The sequence below is a fragment of the Suillus plorans genome, assembly GCF_016647745.1.
Source record: "Suillus plorans strain S12 chromosome Unknown HD556scaffold_37, whole genome shotgun sequence".
Classification (NCBI taxonomy): Eukaryota; Fungi; Basidiomycota; class Agaricomycetes; order Boletales; family Suillaceae; genus Suillus; species Suillus plorans.
In genome coordinates this window covers 87,013-105,858 of record NW_024537421.1, presented here as the reverse complement: position 1 = coordinate 105,858, position 18,846 = coordinate 87,013, and the positions used below count along the sequence as shown (strand labels likewise).

Genomic DNA, 18,846 nt, shown 5'->3' with positions numbered 1-18,846 from the left:
GGCCGACCCGGAAAATATCGTTATGCAGTTTCAGATCTCGTTATCGAGGCTAGCCTTGTGATCACTTATACACGTAGTCCAACCGATATCATTTACGTTCCCAGGGAGAATTTGCGCGGTTGTGACACCTCCAGCTACCGCGAGTTCATATGGCCGCGGGTGGCCTACGTGCTGCTTTGGCTGCATTCTTCAAAGCCTTCTTCTCCTTGAACGGGTTCAAACTCGTTTGACTACCCCGAACCTGCATCCGAACCTATCTCAAACTGTTCGGGCAGTTCAGCACCACACGGTCCGCACCCCGGCTAGGAAGGTAGCACAACTGGTTGCGAACAATGCCAGGATTCGATCGATAACGTACGTATCACGAGAAAACAAGTTCAATGATACTGCGACAAGAGATTGTTCGAACTCAGAAATCATTTCACAGTTTACTAATTTGACGCACCGTCCTGTCGGTGTTGTTTCAAAAAAGTCGAGGGGCGCACGCATGACTGAATGCAGCATCTGAAAAACAAATGAAACACATTCCGTCCATACTTGGAACGCAACACTAACCGAATCATGGGGGTGCTTTGAGCTCCGAAGCAAGCAGAAAACCCAAATCAGAAGCGCAGCAGATGCGCCTAAGGAAATTGCCATCAAATTAGACAGACCGTATCCCAGGAAATACTGGTCAGCCAATCCCGGGTTGGTACCCATCTCGCGGTCATGCTAGCCCCAGCCTGAGTATTACGGTCGATATGACAGATACCACCTGCTGCAGAGCCGTAGCGATTACAAAGAACAGGAACCCTTTTCTCGATGCTGCTTGGAGGTACCGCGAGTACACTTCCATCTTGACGCGGCCCTGTTCACTGTGATCTTTAGTGATGCCATCGGAAGGCGCGTCGCGCAGCTTGGGCGGCGTAGCGAGAACGGCTTTTTTGAAACTTTCTCTACGCGATACACTCTCTGATACAGATTCAAGCTATCCAACAAGGGTAGCTTGCATGTGGCCCTCGCTTGTAGTGGGAGTGGTCATGCCGCTGGACCGTCCGGGTGTGGTCGTTCCAGAATTGGAACCGCTCGTGGCATGGCCGTGACTGTCATAACTCAATTAGATTGCGTTGAACATCGTGAATGGAAATACACGCACACAAGCTTGCACACTTCACTATCCGGATTCGACATCAACTCACTGTACGAGCCACTCTCCAAGATCATACCGCGGCGCAGGTAAACAAGTTGATCGAAACACTTGAGATACGGAATGTCGTTAGTGACAAGAATGCGCACTTTGGTTGCGAGTAAGCCTTGAGGACCCATGATCTGTCACATAGTATCATTAGAAAGAAAGAAGTCTGAGACCGGATGCTCTTACTCACCAAAGACGTGTCAGGAAACGTAGGAATCGATGGCAGCACCAAGGAGAACCCTGCAGGATGCACCGCTGAGCTGAGAGATCATTTACCTTTGGCCGATACATTACTATCCCGAAGTACTTACAGTAATGGCTATAGAACGGACGCCATAAACATTATTGGGTCACAAAAAGGATAGTCAGAAACACACCCTTTTCACCGACCTCCGTCAGATCACCCTGTGGGAGAAGATTTAAGTCGGGCTTTAAAGTACAAGCTGTAGGGAAGGGTCAGTCCAAACCTAACACAATTAATCATGTACACACCTTTGATAACAAGGTTATAGAACGCCTCATCGTACTCATGCGAAAAAAGTATATCACCTTGAACCAACGCAGAAAGAATCTTATTCGCTTGTGAGTGAACGTCCTAGAAAATCCTGCATATGCGATGCACCAAGGAGTCTGAGCGGCATAAGCTACATTGCCGAACAAAGCCGGTGCCAGGTGACCTCACCCTCTGTCTTTCGCACGTCCCCGATAATCGCTGACAACAAGCTACTCTTCCCGCTGCCCACACTATCAATTACACCCACGAGTTCCCCTTGTGTACTGTCAAGTTTATATCTTCCAGAGCAGCTGATATATCTTGTCTGTTCCACTGGAATTCACCATTTTTGATTGAAAGCACCAATCACAAATGTGAAAATAATCATAAGTAGTTAGAGAATTGCCAACCTCATCACCGACGTCCAGACTGCTTTTCTGCACCTTCAAGAGGGCATTCTGCTGCAGCTCCTCAGCGTGCAGGAAGCCTTATAGACGTTTGACGGAAACAAGGGCCTCGACGACGTTCGACGGAAGCTGATGATGCATATGATTGGCCTGGCTCAAATGTGAATGCTGCATCTGGTTTACGAGGTGTCTGATTACTGTACATACTCGATTGTTGATCGATAAACTGCTTGCTACTGATCCATCGTCATTTCTTGAACTCCGAAGTTGTAGTCGGGGACTGGCGCTTCCTAGCGCGGTGGAAAGAGACAGAGCAAGGATGAGAGAAGTGGAAGCGGCGAGAGAAAGAGCGGCTGCAAGAGAAAGAGCCAGGATTAAAGAGATCAACATGATGAGAGAAAGTGCGGCGGCGAGAGAAAAAGCAAGGATGATGGAGATTGAGGCGATGAGAGAAAGATTGGACGGCTACACGCGAGTGCGCAAGTCGTCAAAGTTCCAACGTGTGTTAGCGAGCTTGCCGTGCTTCAGGCTACAGGAAAAGTAAGTCATGACCAAGAACCCAAGAACCGATGGTTGACAAGTTTGTTGGCGTCAACAGCACCACTAACGCTAATGCCAATACACCTACGAATTCGAATTCGAACTGTGCTTGAACTATACTTTCGGGGAAGGGGCGAACGATGTTCCATAGTCAGCAGTTGTGTCAAGCATATTGATGTCATGCTCACCGTGCCATTTCGCATCTTTTGTACAGACCCCCTTGAGTGTTATGTGATAGTTGCGCGTCCTAAAGAATCTTCGTGAGGTAAGACGTGCGTGTCTGCCGTTCGCATATCGTAACAATTTCAAGGCACTCCGCCTTGACGACGTTTCGAAAAAACTTACGAGCATCTTGTCAAACATGAGGCTGGTGTGCGATATCATGCAGTTGTGTGCCAGCTCATAGAGGGGCCATGCAGGTAAGTATAATCCTGGATGTGAAAGCAGCGCACAACAGCCTACCTTAAGACTGAGATTGACCCGGGACTGCGATCTACCTGAGCAACAAAGTTTGATGGACGTCGTTGAACTGGCAGAGAAGACTGCGGGTCATAACATGTGTCTGAATATCTCACTCATATTAGCATACTGTATGGCATCCCTAGTCTGCGCCTCACCTAGGTTCTCTGCAGTGTCGTCATTTAGATAGTAAGAATGAAAGGTTTCTTCTTTTTCAAAGTCCCATTTGCCTTCGGCTTCATGCAACCTACGCATCCCCTTTGGAAGATAGATAGATCCGGATGTCAACTAGATGTGACCTTTAAAGCTTTCGAACAGTGATGAGGCCAAGCTTAAGTTGTCTTTCCACTCCCTTCAAGGATCGTGTGTCTTTCTTGATTCTAAGCTTAACCAACCCACGAAGAGCAGAGGCCCAACCTAGCAATAAACTTCTGCCACCCAAGGTCTGTCAGGTATTGACTATGCTCATGGGAGAGGACCTCACCACCACAACAGCTTGCGCTGAGGATACAGGAGCATAGTCTTTGTAAAAGGCCAGACTACCAAAGACAGTGGGTCTTCACTACCGACAACTTTGCAAAATGAACCGTTCACAGCACAGCGAAAAACCCAGATTTCAAGTGGACCATCGACTTAAGTCTTGGTTGGTCTCGTTAATCGGATGGACTTACAAATTGTAATCCATCGATGGATTGTAATCGATTAGGATCAGTTGCCACGTAGTATGGTAGTACCAGGTGATTGAGTTTTGAAGCTCCAGTTAGGGCAGCAATCCGTCCAAAGCTCAGCAGCTCCTGCTGACTATTCTAAGATATTCTGCACCTGCACCTCACCTCGTCAATAACAAGTGCCTGCCACTTGATGTCCGCAAACTCATTTGGTCCCTGAGAGTAAGCTCATACGTAGTCAGCAGGACATTCATATTCAGTCGTTTGTTAGAGGGACCGAATCCGCACATCCGAACGACCTCACGTGCAGGGGTGGTTCCTATGTAGGTGATGACATTCAGATCGTACGCCCACGCCACGAATTGCGATTGCCAGACGGTGATGATGGAGTGTAGAAATATTACAGGGAATGGTGCATTTCATAGAGGAGGTAGGACAGGAAAGAGACTGTCTGTACGGTCTGTGCACAACATTTTAGCATTCTGAAAGGCAAAAAATACAATACACCTTTCCGAGACAAATTTCATCAGTAAGGTGCCGTTCTCGCCCTTTACTCCACAAATATGCCAGCCAGTTCAGTCCAGTGAGCTGAGAGGCTTTCAGCTCACCGCCCATCAAGGCGATGTAGTCAGGATCCTTTTCTCTCACCTGTCAACTTTCGACAATGACGTAAAAGTACCATGACGTCCGAAGTGAACAGAGCGTAATTGATGCTGAGAACCTATCAACCACCGTCAGATATGCAACATTTTCACATCTATCCGCATGTACGAGAAGCCATGTTCATAAAGCAATTCGTGGGGTGACGGAACATTGTATCTCGGGTGGAACTTTCGTCGATTTGCATCCAAATCGAAGTTTTCTAGGTCCCTTCACCTGGACACTGGTCTCTCTACATGATCACCATCAAAAAGCAATCAACGGCTGACATCAGTCAAAACTCACCTAACAATCTAGACATAATTGCCTGAAGATTTACCCCTGCTCAATTTGGACAACTTCAAACCGCTCATTCACCATGGCTAGTTTAAGTTACGTACCAGGTCATGAAAATAGTGGTCTTGCATTCAATTCTTGGTTTCTAGTATGAGCATTGATCCTTGCATCGGCGGTTGCAGGTTCTAAGGCGAGAACTTTGCTCCGAGACGATCACCTGGCCTGGTATCATTGGTAGTACTTGCAACATGGTTCTCCCTTGTGCAGTACCAGTATAACCAGTAATTCAAGATGCCAGCCCGCGCCGAATACAATCCCCCATCTCCTAGAGAATTCTTCGCAGAGAGTGGGCTAGTATCAGGATTTGTGAGATACAGTAGATATTGAGAGAACTTGCTTGAGACGGTATCGCAACCATAGTCGAAACAAAGGCCATAAATCCTCGGAATGAACTGTTTGATGTACCCGCTGACCACGAGCGATCAGGGTTCGCATTAACGAGGTACAATGAGCCTTGGATCAGTTGCGGGGGCTCCTGCTGCAATGCAACCGCCTGGCCTTAAGCTGATAGTTTTGGTAGCAACACTGGCACTTGGTCTTGTAGCCTGCGTGCCCCGCGTACAGTGAAGCGATTAGCATCTAGGTTTCATATGACGCGAGCAAAAGTGAGATGAAATAGTCATTGCTCGACCCTAGTACTCCATAGTTCAAAACCCTAGATATGGTGCATAGTTTGGATGAGATAGTTGGACGTTCTCTCTTTATCTCCAGTGAACGAGTCAGCGTCCTTTATGGCGCTCGTTCTCGTTCATCCACATTTAATCAGAACCCGAAACATCAGCGTGAGGGGCATGCAAATACAATCCACGTACCTTTAAGTGCCCATCTAGAAATGAGTCGTCCGGCAGTATGGTAGTGACAACAGTGCGGCGCTGCAAGTCCATCTCTGCCTTGCTCTTGGTTATATTAAAGGTTAATTGGAACCCTGTAATAATGCTGCCAATTCGCTCCTCAAAGTCGTGGTGGAGCGCTGTGATGATGCCCTTCAATTTGCTAGTATGGACTTTGCCGTCCGTCGACCTCCAGTCGTTAATTCCCTCTACATTTTTCATGGATGGGTTGTGAAATAGAGCTGATTTGCATGATGATGCCTATAATCATGATCCTGCCATTGCCCAGCAGGCCATGACGGGTCTGCCATACTAACTTGAACTCAATTGTTGACCGATGGAACGTGAGTACCAATACTGGTAGTAGTAAGGATTTTAATCCATCTGATGGCATTAAAAGTAGCTGTACATACCTTTCGATGTAGACCTGCGAGGTCACTGGAGGTGGCAGCGATGATAGAGTGGAAAAAAAAAGTCTGAGGTTTATACTATGATGACAATCACCGTGTGCCAGATGGTGTAGTTATTGATCATAATTGCAGGCTGAAGCCACCTAAGGTTGGTAAAGACCACTATACTGTGATTTTTCCTACCTCAAGTCTATTTCACCCAGACGGGATGCAGTGAGTACCGATGGAAAGGATGGGCTTTAGACAATGTAGAGAGTAGGTACTAACGATCGATAAGAACCAAAATAATATGAACAAACATATGATCTAAGCGGCAGTTACCAAAAATCATGACGAAGCAGCAGAATACAGATATGTACAAAACACAAAATGGGATGGTCATGTGGCGTAGGGCGCCCCAACTATTTTGCATCAACAAAAGAATTAAATCCGTGCATACCATATAACTGGCCAGTAACAGCTAGTACAAGGTGTGAAATTGCTACCATCTCCACAATCACATAACAGACTTGTGTTGAGGTTGCCAGTTAGCATATAAGTCCATGCATGCAGCGAGGTTTTATGTATACTCTTACCAGCCTTGTTATATTTGTACTACTTGGTAGACCCTTGTTTGGGCGATGATAAATACATGCTACTACAACTGTTGTGACAATTGTGCCTCCTGGTGGTCCCTTGCATGGGTAATGAACTTCAATGCAGGTTCCTACAAGCCTTGTTATGCTTGTATTTCTGGGTAAACCTTTGCATGGGTGATGAACTTTGATGCATATTCCTACAAGCCTTATTATGCTTGTGTCGCTTGGCAAATCCTTGTTTGTGTCATGCTCAATATATACTACTACCAATCCTGCAACATTTGTACTTCCTGGTGGTCCCTCGCATGGGTTATGAACTTTTATGCAACCTCCTCCAAGTCTTGTTCTGCTTGCATCACTCGGTGGTCATACATACTACTATAAGTCTTGTAACCATTTGTACTTCCTGGTGGTCCCCGGTGTGGGTAATGAATGTCAATAAACTTCTATGCATATTCCGAATTTCATACCAGTACAATTGCTGAAATCAGCTAAAATGTATCCTTTTTGGGATCGGCACAGGTATACCAAATGTATAGTACTACTGGTCTCAACTTGGAGCCAGGCATTCGGGGTACACAAAGTTAACGTTCAAACATTAGCCTATATCTACCCGCTCGCGACCCTGCATATAGTAAGGGTCACTGGCTAATATCACCGCAAGTAGGACAGGTACTGCATGCAAGTACTACTATCAGACGGTCCAAATCTGTCACATGCAGCAGATTGAATACCAGACGATATACTAATACATGAATTTGAATAACCTAATTAATAATTGACCACAACCGTATACAGTTACAGCCGTATGATTTATGGAGAAACTGCCCATACCATAACAGATCTCGGTGAGCTCAGACCTTCGACAATACAGTATGCTACCGGTGTCATTTCCTCCGTACCTCGCAGTGGTGTCGCCGCCATCGTGCTTCCCTTGATGAAGGTATCAGTAGTTCAGTGAGTGTTCTGTTTTCGTAAGTAATGCAGGCTCAAGAACGCACAAATAAAATGGCGACCATTCCAGATGGCAGGAATAATATCGCAGGAACCACACAAGGTGTGCGTTGCAAAATATTGCACGAGCTATTGAACGGAGGTGATTGTGACATGGGACATAGTTAAAACGAGAAAAATTCACTTACCTGTATTATATATAGTCCTCCAGGGAGAAGACTTGGCGTCACAAAGAGCAAATATTGCCCACCGAACCGAAGACAGGCATTTGGCCCCACTCAGATGCCACACCCATTGGTTTACATGTGAATCTGGGAAAAAAAAATTGAGTTCATAATGGTCGCAAACTTCGGTGCCAGTCCGAGTCTTTGAGCAACTAACGGACATTAAGGCTTTGCATGAGAGCAGAGTTATAGATCAGACCCGCAACTCTAATTTGGTCGGTTGTAATTATGCCATGTGCGGATAAGCCATGATGACCTGATGGTCAGTCTTGATTCTTCTATGACCGAAGTGGATAGACTTACAGTTGTACTGTGGGGCGCCAGTGACCTCGTGGAGCTCGAACAAACAGAGTCGCGTGTGGCATGCCAACCCTGCACTACTGTAGTTCTGAGTGTACTGGCACCATGGCCACAAGGACATAAACTTGAACAGGGTTAGGTTGTGCTAGTTTAGAACCAACTTCAGTGAGGGACGAAAGAAGATGTTCAAGTGCGGAGTTTCAATGTGTTGACAAGCCAAGGCTCCAGGCAGAATTTGCGATGGAATGCACGCGACTCGGAACTCACTGAAAAATTGTACAGATTACGAATGTTACGGCGATCATGGAAATGATACTTAGCACCATTCAATTTGTTTAGCAATTGGGGATAGTTCATGTCTCCCCTGGAACTTAATTGTTTCGAAACTTTATGTTAGTGCCAACTTGGAGTGCGAGGACGTGACCATCCTGAGTGTCCGTGCCAGATGACTCACTCGAGCCGAATTGTCCGCCGGGTTTCTGTCTATGTTACGGTGTACATCGCACATAGTACCTTCATGATTTTCAATGGCATTTTGTCAGTCTACTAGTACATGATCGTGTGTCAAACAGTGCTCTTGAATATTCATAGAATAGGTTTACAACTGAAGGTGTCATAATTAATAAGTTTGCTTGGCACGTTTGCCTGTCAATGGCAGCTTCGAGGTGTTTCACAACATCAAATACTAAGGTTTCGTGAGCCCGAGTCGGGCTTCCATCAAATTCGAAGGCCTTTCGCAACTTCCTACGCTTTGGCATTTCCAGTGCTGGCACCGATTTAGCGTGTTTGACATTGGTCAGGTTTTGCCCAAAGCGGCGTGGTGTCTAGAAATTCAATAGTCATTATTAACAACCGATGTAAAGATGAGTCCAGCTTACTGTTATATCTCCTATGGAGTCTAAGTCAAGTGCTGACTTGGACTCGGACCTCTTACGCTTAAGGGGACGAATTCCACCGCTATGGCCTCCAACCTGTGTGTTCCAACTATCGATATCCTGGAACAATAACCATTAGGATCAAATGTAGAAGATCTCTAGGTGACCACTGTACCTGTTCGAGTCTCTCAGGCTCATGGTATTGTTCAGATACATCCAAGTCTGCGAGTGCAAGTCCAGGGTCGACTTTTGTGCGAATGTAGCACCTGCAAGAGTACACAGGGGCGCCTTGGCCGTACACCCCACCACCATTGCACGGCTCATAATCATGGCTATGCGGAGTATTGGGTGTGTGGCTTCCGGGTCTGCTTAGACATATACTGGTGTTGTCTTCACGTGCCTCAACAGGTTCAGCAGCTATGATAAGGAGAGCTTCATCACTGTCGTCAAAGTCGGATGGGTTCCATTCGTCCGGGTTACTGGCATACATGGCGAAATGCGGTTCTCTAGGCTCTTGTGACAGAGGTGAATCTTGATATGCATTTTTCACGTTCTAATGACAAAACAAAGTTGTCAAGCTCCTTCCGCTCATTGCCACATACAGTTGGACCCTTCAGTAATGTTCCCGATGCACGGGCATCATAAAAAGTTATAAAGTTTGCTGTATCATGATGGTGTGTGAAGTTCGGAGTTGACATTAGAATTACGTAGGTCTCTCGCTGACAATCAGTATCGTGTGCTGTGATTGCATTAGGTTTCCATGTTAGTTTAACTAAAATGATGCTATCTGAAGTTCATCCAGAGAACAAACGTGAGGCCGGTAAAATATACTCTGTCACAACAGTGGCAATTTATACAGTACAGGGCAAACTTAGTAGAGGTACAATTATCAATCAATATGGAACAAATGCCATACACCAGCACACCAGCAGTTACACGATCCTGTATCATGTCTTTGAACAGGCTGCGCAATGATGCTGTGGAGAGTGATCAATGTACAAATAGTCAATGATCAGAGTAAATACATACTACAATTTAAGGTGAAGTGTGTCAGTTGTTTCACTTGTTGCGTTGTTCAGTGCAGGGCCCATCATTGAGGCGTCGATGTTTGAAGCGGCTGCTTGGCATGGGCACAGGAGGTGATAGGACGATGAGCTCCTGTAAAACAGCTTCAAATATGTCACGCCTTGATTTCTTCACGCGATGATGGTAAAATGACATATGAACTTCAACCAGTGCGCCCTTAAGTTTCGCTTCGTACTGGAGTGGTGGTATAAGAACGTAATTCTGATCGTATGCTGGTAATGGGCAAATATTATGCTTGGATGCGACATCCTGCAGATGGCCTTTACATTGGTCGGCAACTGGCCAAGTCACAGTGTCAAATTCAGAGCTTAGGCTGTCTGGGTGGGCTAAATCAGATACTTAGGTTCGTACAACAGTGAAGGATCGTTTCTAACTCACTGACAGCGGTTGAACTGTTACCATCTTCGTCACTAGTACCACCTTGAGCTTCGTCATTAGCCTATGTATGATAGTATTCAGTACCATTAAAGAGGATTGATGAATCACTAAAACCAACTTACTTCAAAGAGATAATGAATCAGCTTGATTGATCTGCCATGGCCGATAGCGTCCTGAATAACACTAACGGTCTCATAATATCTTTCTTTCGGAACTAAGTTCTCGAAAGCACCGAGATTGTTGACGACAGTAGAGAAATCTTTTGATGAGAACTTGAAGGCCTTGCTACGACCAGCGGTGAGTTGGCAGCTCAATTTCAAGTCTGCTAAGCGGCCATGGAAGATATTTGCAGGATTGAAGTCGCCATCCGGTGTGAAAAAGAAATTATTACGACTGATCTCGAATACCCTGCGGATGATGAACTCTTCGTCGTAGTCTAGACCCTTGGTGATGAGGATGTTACCATCCCTCCCACCTGTGAAATACTTGGTGCGATAAGCGAGCCTAGGTGTTCCGGCATAAAAACCTCCAGGAGATGTCTTCAGCTTGTTGAGTACCGATGCAGGAGTTTTTGGAGGGATCAGAGCACTGAAGGGTGCTGGCGGTGTGGCAATATCTGACATGAAGTTCATGTTTCGGGTGATGTGGAATGACTTGTGCGTGTAGTCCGGTAGATTATTATTTAATAATATGATGATCCGTGCATATGTCATATGCTAGTACTGCCAATCCTAATTACATGAAAAGAAGATCCGTCTTGGTGATACAAGCAACCAACCACCTAATTGTTGTAGAACCTTTGCATGCCAAGGGTTGTCGGCAACAACATGTTCATATGCGTCCTTAGCGCAAACATGCTTCAAAAGATGATGAGTATGCAGAAACTGTGGTACAGGATAGGTAGGCTGCTTACGTCTTTCTGTAAATGATGGTACATCACGGTGAACAGGACTAGAATCTGGTATGTTTCAATCATTCAATCAAGCAGCGAAAATCATGGCTGTAATATTTTACTGGTATTCTACAAGGTCAGATACTTGTTACTACCGGATAGTGTCACCTTTGCCTCTGCAATCATAGCCCATCGTAACCTATAGTACGCTATGTCACTGATCCAAGACCTCAGGATCGGGCCATAAATAAGGAATCTCAGGGACACGACACCCAAGTTGGACTGAATCGTCAAACCAATGTGGTTTCAGTATGGACATGCCGGTATATGGTGCAAAATACATTGCAGTTTGGTACTACGCCATGAGGGTTAGCGCAGTGAACAAATAAAACAGAGAGAGTAAATACCTTATTGCTCTGTTTATGCAATGCGAAGAGATGGGTCACATCTCGAGTAAGGGCTGTTGGCCACTGCCCTCCTAATGAGGTGATGCCGGCTGACAGAACTTCAAGGTCCCATTGGGAGAGCTTGTAATCAACATCAATATCATATAATGTGATCAAAGACAGTTCACTCACATCAGTGGTGCATGCAACAACGCTTGAAAAAATCATGATTGGATCAGGCGAATAGTACCGCTCGCTGACATATCGACCATCAATGCCTTTGTACTGAAGTGAAAGGTAGAGGAGACTCACAGTTGAAGTTTTCCGAGGACTACACACCGTTGTACCCACATGTCTGACACTACATGCATAGATCCCTCGTATCCACCCTGAATGTGTGATCCAGCAAGCGCAATAATATGAGTGTGTGGTGGTACGCTTGTTGCACCATGGAGATCTAGCAAGGCTGAGAGTTCCTTGTGTCGTTCCGCTTGTATTGAAGATGAAAGGGCGTAGTGTACACCATTGAAGAGGGCCATACACTAAAGCTTCAACGTGTATGTGAGAAGGACTGTGACACAATAGGTCAATGGAACGTCCTTACAGCAACTGTGTTACAGTTCACCGGCATTGATGTCCGAGTCACCGGCACATCTGATCCAAGTAGTCATGATACGTCACGGTGACTCCAAGAGGAGGTATCGGACAACTTGAATAAACAAAAAAAAATCAAAGCATCAGGGTCAGGGTCAGAAGGTTCAGCACTTGCAACTTCCTACATTGCATAGAACTCCAATAGAACTCAAACACCCGAGGCTCGGCACCAGTGGGCAGCGGAGATGACTTTAGCTAAAACACCATTTCTATTGAGGGTCAAGCATTCCATGAACAGGTCGGTGTTTCGTGCCGTACCATGACACTTCATGCCAAGAATGTAGCTTGGCGCATAGTAGACAGTCCAACGAAGATAGAGAAGACTGAACAGGCGATTTGCCAGTATCAGCATGGAACAGTGCCATCAGAATCTATTGCAGTAGTACTAGTTAACAGCGGTGAACTCAAGGATAAAAATGGAAATGGACATGCCTAGTCTGCCAACTATGGCATATTAGAATACACCAACATATCCAACCAGTCAGACCTACAATGAGAATTGCCCTGATGGAGAGAGGACGAATCTGCCAGTGTGCGTTGATGTCAAGTTTGTCAGTGTTCATATGGCGTGGGTATATTACAAACTGGTTTGGTGTGACGTCATACAATACTAATACACCATCAGGGCTTACAGTTATTGCTATAATACATGAATATCATAACGTGAAATGTAAGTATGTGCACATAATAATACAAGGTTGAATTGGAGTCAGTGGTGTCTTCTTTTCTGGCGTGATGCGTGTGTCGGCTGAGCCACTGTCCTCGAAGCTGTGTGGCGTGCCGACTCATTATTGTCTGGCACCGCCAGACCAGGATGTGCATTAGCTGTGTGCATGATTTGAATGCGAGAGAAATTAAATACCATGCATGTTGACTGTATTGTCATTGCTCTCAGTCGCACCTTGCGAGTTCTGTTCCCCGCTATTAGGAGAACGCTCATCAGAATCAAAAAAACCGTCCATGTTGTCCTCGCTGTCAAATGTATAAAGTTCTGCCCTAGCCCTCGAGCACCCACGCTGCACAAGTCCAGGGGTCTCTCTATTCCGAATGTGTATTAGTGTATAACCTAACAAAAAGATATTGACGGTCTTACAGCTTCCAATGGTTAAGTGTTTCATCCACCCATTGCTTATTAGTATTTCCTTCGAACATATCGACCACTCGATCATAGAAAAGGACAAGATCAAGATCCTCAATTTGCTGTCTCCATTGCATTGCAGAACTAAGTTGGAAATATGCCTGACATCAATGATCAGTTTAAGCGCGTGAATCTTGTACAAGGCTTACCTGTACAGCTGCGTATGCAATTGCTCGTGGCAGTGGTGATATCATGCCATAAATTCTACCTTTCGGAGCCTTGGTACCTTTGTGAGTATTACATAGACTCATCATATAAAAATAAGGGAAATTTTGCAGCCGTAATCGTGATTTGGCCCTCCTTTACCTTATTCATAAAGGACCTATGGCTGGTTACATGTCAGCGAATAAATAACATTAGCATGACTAATGGGGGATCATTGTCAAATATGTCTAGCATCCGCATCGGGCACAGCAGTCGCGCTGTCTGAGGATGGTTCCATCCACGAGGAATTTTCCTGTGTTGCTTGAGCAGAGGGGGATTAAACTGGTCAGTTTCGGGCATCTTGAGCATGTATACCAGCCCTTCTCGCATCAGGCTCCCAGTATCATCAGATCGTGCATCATTTGTGGCAGACGAAAGCTGGTTATTTGTAAGATAAAGAAATATGAATGACGTGCAAATATCGTGTCACCACATGAATGAAATTGTCCATGGCCGACGGAAATTTCTCAAATCCTGATATAAGGTCACTGAGGGTCAGTACAAGCTTGACGAATTCTTTGTAGTGCTTTATGCACAAGTCCTTGTGACGTCTGCACAGATAAAATATTAGTGTCAGATAACTTAGGTGCAGACTGACTTATTCGAAGTTTCTTCGGATTGATCTTCGGCATCTTCCCGCAATTGAGAAAATTCGGCTTCTATGCCTTCATATAAGACATCCTCAAGTGAAGTAAACGGATTGATCGCAAGAGGAAACCACCGAGCTGCACGTAAGTATAGTTCAATTGGACCATGACTGGTCTGGTAGTGAGACAATGTATGACGATTTGAAGATTTGAAAGTCACCATATCTTTCTTTTACGGCCACTTTTTATACCTGAGTTCAGGTCTTTGAGCAGATCTTCAACATGGCTTGACGTTTCCGATACGTTGGATGGTTCAAGTGACATGATGGATTGAGTCTGTGATTGATGCAAGACTCGTGAGTAGCACAGTCGACCGCACTGGTACTGCAACTTGAAGCTTAAAGATCCGGGCCAAAAGTAGAAAAGAAGTGTATACTTTGTAACCATGTTACTTTGATGGACCAATGGAGACAAAACCTTGTTATTGTTTGGAATGCAGAGATTGATCGGATGACCGGATGGCGGTCCAGGGTGGCACAATGCTAAATTTAGGGTTGTTGGTGCACTGCAAGAGGACAAGCTTGACTTGGAGTGTAAAAATTATTGTCTTAGGTTAGAAGGACTTGGCTGCGGCAAGAGGTAGATTGGTGACTTTTGAGCCCGTTACCTTGCGAATGTTTCGTGGGGACATAATCTGTCAGTCACCTGACATCAACATCATGCTGTGCATGTAAACAGTAATGATCAGGCTAAACAAAGCTACACGTCTCGCAATAACAGTGAATGCTACATTATACACAGCGACGATAAACACGATGAATGAAGCTACAAACTAATACATCATCACTCAGGGGATGTTTTGAAGCCATGCTGACACTACATTTGAGGATGTTGATCCTCCCTGCCTTCGCCAAAAACATATCATATCCTTGAACGTGCCACTGGAGAACCGTAAAATGGACTTCGACCAAGGCCCTGTCCAATGTTTGGTTAGCATCTAAAGGTGGGATTGCTTGGCTGTCTTCAAAATCAAGGGATTCACGTTACTTGCAGTGAACTCAGCATGACCTGTAGAAAACAATTAATCGTCAGTGGTCATTTCAAGAACAACGGCGAGAAACAGACCGCACACTTTTCGAGTGTCTCCATTTCCTTGACTCTGTCTGCGCACCTACTGAGAATGACACATGCCTGCAGGTCAACCTGGTCCCGCTCCTCGTCTGTGAGGTAACGTATTCCTGACCACAATTTTGTAGAGTTGCTCAGATCAATGGCAAGGGAACCATGTCGTGAGAGTGGCACAGCATGTATGTCTACACTCAGGTATGGCTTCCATATGCTAGAAAGCATACACGTGAGAGTGCCAATATGGTTGAGCTGTGCAATTAGTTTAGAAGATAACCTCGATGTAAGACACATTGTTGCGACATACAATCATATAAGTTTGCTCTAAATATTGTTTTCCAGTCATTGAAATTGAGAACGCGAGGCCGTGTGCTTGCAAGTTTGTTGATAAACACTAGGGTGTTGTGAGGAAGGTGAAGAGAGAAAAGGAGAGCATACTTCTGATACATGAGGCCAAACTTTGGAGTCATTTCCACAAGGTCCTTGATTGCCATAGTACAATTGTGCTAGAGACACGTGCGTGAAGGTATGAATAGGAATGGGGAAAAGGACAAAAAGAAAAATGCAATTAAATTGCTTCGCCGGTTCAGGGTTCAAAGCAACTCTGTATGCCCTGGCCGGGTCTGCATTTACACTGGGATCAGCTCAGGGTTCGAAGCAACTTCGGACTGCCCTGGCCAGCCCAGGTAAAAAGAGAAAGTGCGGGCGAAGTTGACAGAATGAGCCACAATGTTTGGGCAGAACGATTATTTCCCATGGGTTCGGGAACTTCCACCTCAGCTGGCCAACCATCCTCAACCGCCCAGAGCAACTCGTGCCAATCAGACTTGAGTTCAATGTGGAGCATCATAAGATGTGCGAGACCTTTGTATGGAATCTGAATGTGTGCCAGGGACACAGAAATAGTTTGTGTCAACCTGACTATAAATTGGCTTGATAAAAATTGGTACGGAGCAAGGTCATATGTTTGCATGGTGAACCCCTAGTCTATGAGGTCATGGGACACGATGTGGCAAGCCGTCGACAGACAGACTGGTAAAACTAAGTTTGAATTTTGGATTCTCAGAGTAACATGACGTCTAAGTCTGTTTATGGTGCTGGTTCACTTATGTCAAGAAATTTGCAGTGGCGCTCAGCCAAAAGTCCCACATGTGCTCATTTGGTCTTGATCTTTGCTCTTTTCGAGCCAGATCACTGCATGATGGTGGTTGTGACCTGTGTGATTCCACCAAATGGATGCAGATGGGTGCAGAGCATGTGGAGGAAAGAATCAGCTATCCTGAAGTCAGCTTTGGCTGACATCCAGGAACATGGAATTGGACTGCTCCTTCAGGTAAAACAAGACTAGGAGCAGGTACGCTGGCCATGTACATTGGGGATGCGAGTGGCTTGTGAGGAATTTCGATGCACCAAGCTGCTCCACTGACAAGGGGGACTACTCAACCAATCCTTGAATATTGTTGAGGCTTGGCCAGTGGATGAGCATGACAGAAACACCCTTGAAGCAGTTCTTCAACTGCGTGAAGTGTGGTGAATCTGGGTGGAGGTCCAGTGCATGCTCATCTTTCTGGTTGCTAACCCTCAAATATGTCCCAGGCCTGGCCAGTGGAGAAGCATGACAGAAACACCCTTGAAGAAGTTCTTCCACTGCCTGAACTGTGGTGAATCTGGGTGGAGGTCCAGTGCACGCAGTTCCTTGTTTTCCCATCCCTAACATTGTTTCCACGGTGAACAGCGAGCCACCAACAAGTTTGGTGAGTGTAACAGGGCCGCACCCATGCAAACATCCCACCTTCTCGCTCACCAACCTGCACATTTATGATGTTCATCAGGAGCGGCAATGAATTTTGTTTGGTGGCAAATGTTAGTATCACCCTTAGCATATAATGAATTTTGTTTGGTGGCCCTTTTTACATGTATTTTGCTTATTGTACTCAATACTACTTTTTCCTCTTTTTGAGCAGTCCGGACCTAATTTGCTTGTCAGACGGTCTATTAAGTCGAAAAAGCAATGTTCCAATTTTCATTTACGAAAAATTAAGGGAGAAAAGTGAGATAAGCAACCGGTGGTTTTCCTGATGCAAGTGAATGGATCATGTGACCCTTTTACTAAAGAGTCACGTGATCATGCAACTGTTTGAACGACGCTTGACGACTTGACAAGGAGGCTTCCTGCCAGGCTGAGTCTATGCTGGTGAAATCTTATCTCTACATTTTTGTGTTTTTCTTCGTCATGGCCCACATATGTAGGGGCTACCATCGAGAATTTGACTCTCGTGGGGCTCTTAGTACTCACAAGCGGTTTTGTTCAAGCAAAATAACCCATGCTGTCGCCACTTCTCTAGCAAAGAGAAGACACAACCGAGAAATCCAGCTATCAGTGAAAATACGTCGTCAGGAAGATGCGGCAGCAGCACTAATAGCTCGCCAGGACATACGTGAAGGCTTTACTGAGCCAGGGTTACCACTAGTACATTGATTCATTTATTATATCTGAGTCGTCTTCATATCCAACTTGTTCAGGACCCAGGCTCAAGGTCTCCGTCACCACCTGCATACCGGGCCTCGGGTCTACCAAACCGCCGTCGCTTACCAAAAAGATTTTGTGATGACTTACCACCTATTCCAGTGGTAGCCCCGCCTTCAACCTCGGACAACACAAACATACCAGATCCACCCCCCCCCCCCCCCCCAGTTTCTAGCCAACCCGTCATTCTCACCACAGCACCAGATCATTATGGTCTGTATCGTCAATACACACATTCCCTTCCATCATACAATCCTGATAACTTCACCTCGATGGCACATTTGTCTGACTCGCCAATGTTTATCAAGACTCCGGACAGCCTTGGAGCCAAACCGTGGTGGTCAGGATTTGGTAGCTCAATGCATTCTCCAACTAATTACTTCATACCATTTCTCAATGCCACAATGTTTCGCCTCATGAGTTGGTTTTACAGTGGCTCCATTATGAAATCTTTGGCCGATTTAGATCGTCTTGTAAACGAGGTCATCCTCACAAAAAACTTCAACAAGGCTAATCTCAAGGCATTTGGGGCCTTGAAGGAAAGCAATCGCCTTGACAACTATCAGGGCGATCTCGAAGATATCTGTTCATCATTCTCGCCGTTAGACGGTTGGAAAGCAACTAGCGTGAAGATCCGCGTCCCTGCTGACGGAGTCCAACATACATCTGAAGACGTGGCTCCACTGTTCGAGGTTCCTGGCCTATTCTATCGCAAGCCTCTTGAAGTCATCAAAGCTGCGTTCCACGAATCAGCTGCAGAATGCTTTCATCTTACTCCATTCAATATGTTTTATCGGCCAGATGACAATACTCCTGCAGAGAAAATCTATGGAGAGATCTACAATTCACAAGCGATGATCAATGAACACAAGAAAATCCGTTCACAGCCCCGAGAGGGTGGCTGTACTCTCGAGACCATGGTTGTGGCAATGATGCTGTGGTCAGACTCAACCCATCTCGC

The 18,846-nt window shown here is 45.6% G+C and overlaps 2 protein-coding genes across 2 annotated transcripts; both read right to left on the bottom strand.

Moving 5' to 3' along the window:
- Positions 1–145: 145 nt before the first annotated feature.
- Positions 146–5,789, bottom strand: HD556DRAFT_1309352 (uncharacterized protein; the record flags this gene model as incomplete). Its single annotated transcript, XM_041300271.1, has 24 exons — positions 146–241; positions 298–386; positions 446–491; positions 556–623; positions 654–711; positions 752–951; positions 1,179–1,308; positions 1,486–1,493; positions 1,552–1,617; positions 1,667–1,723; positions 1,857–1,992; positions 2,282–2,539; positions 2,960–2,981; positions 3,112–3,156; positions 3,204–3,331; positions 3,745–3,879; positions 3,907–3,957; positions 4,249–4,389; positions 4,421–4,462; positions 4,618–4,633; positions 4,721–4,763; positions 4,895–5,028; positions 5,151–5,230; positions 5,550–5,789. 24 exons carry the CDS (start codon positions 5,787–5,789, stop codon positions 146–148), a joined length of 2,289 nt encoding a protein of 762 aa, XP_041158912.1.
- Positions 5,790–7,442: 1,653 nt separating this feature from the next.
- On the bottom strand, positions 7,443–9,398 carry HD556DRAFT_1309351 (uncharacterized protein; the record flags this gene model as incomplete). The annotated part of the gene is made up of 9 exons (XM_041300270.1): positions 7,443–7,521; positions 7,557–7,638; positions 7,698–7,820; positions 8,037–8,178; positions 8,301–8,348; positions 8,488–8,546; positions 8,587–8,857; positions 8,912–9,028; positions 9,084–9,398. The coding sequence occupies 9 exons, from the start codon at positions 9,396–9,398 to the stop codon at positions 7,443–7,445; spliced, it is 1,236 nt and encodes a 411-aa protein (XP_041158911.1).
- Between the last annotated feature and the right edge of the window lie 9,448 nt (positions 9,399–18,846).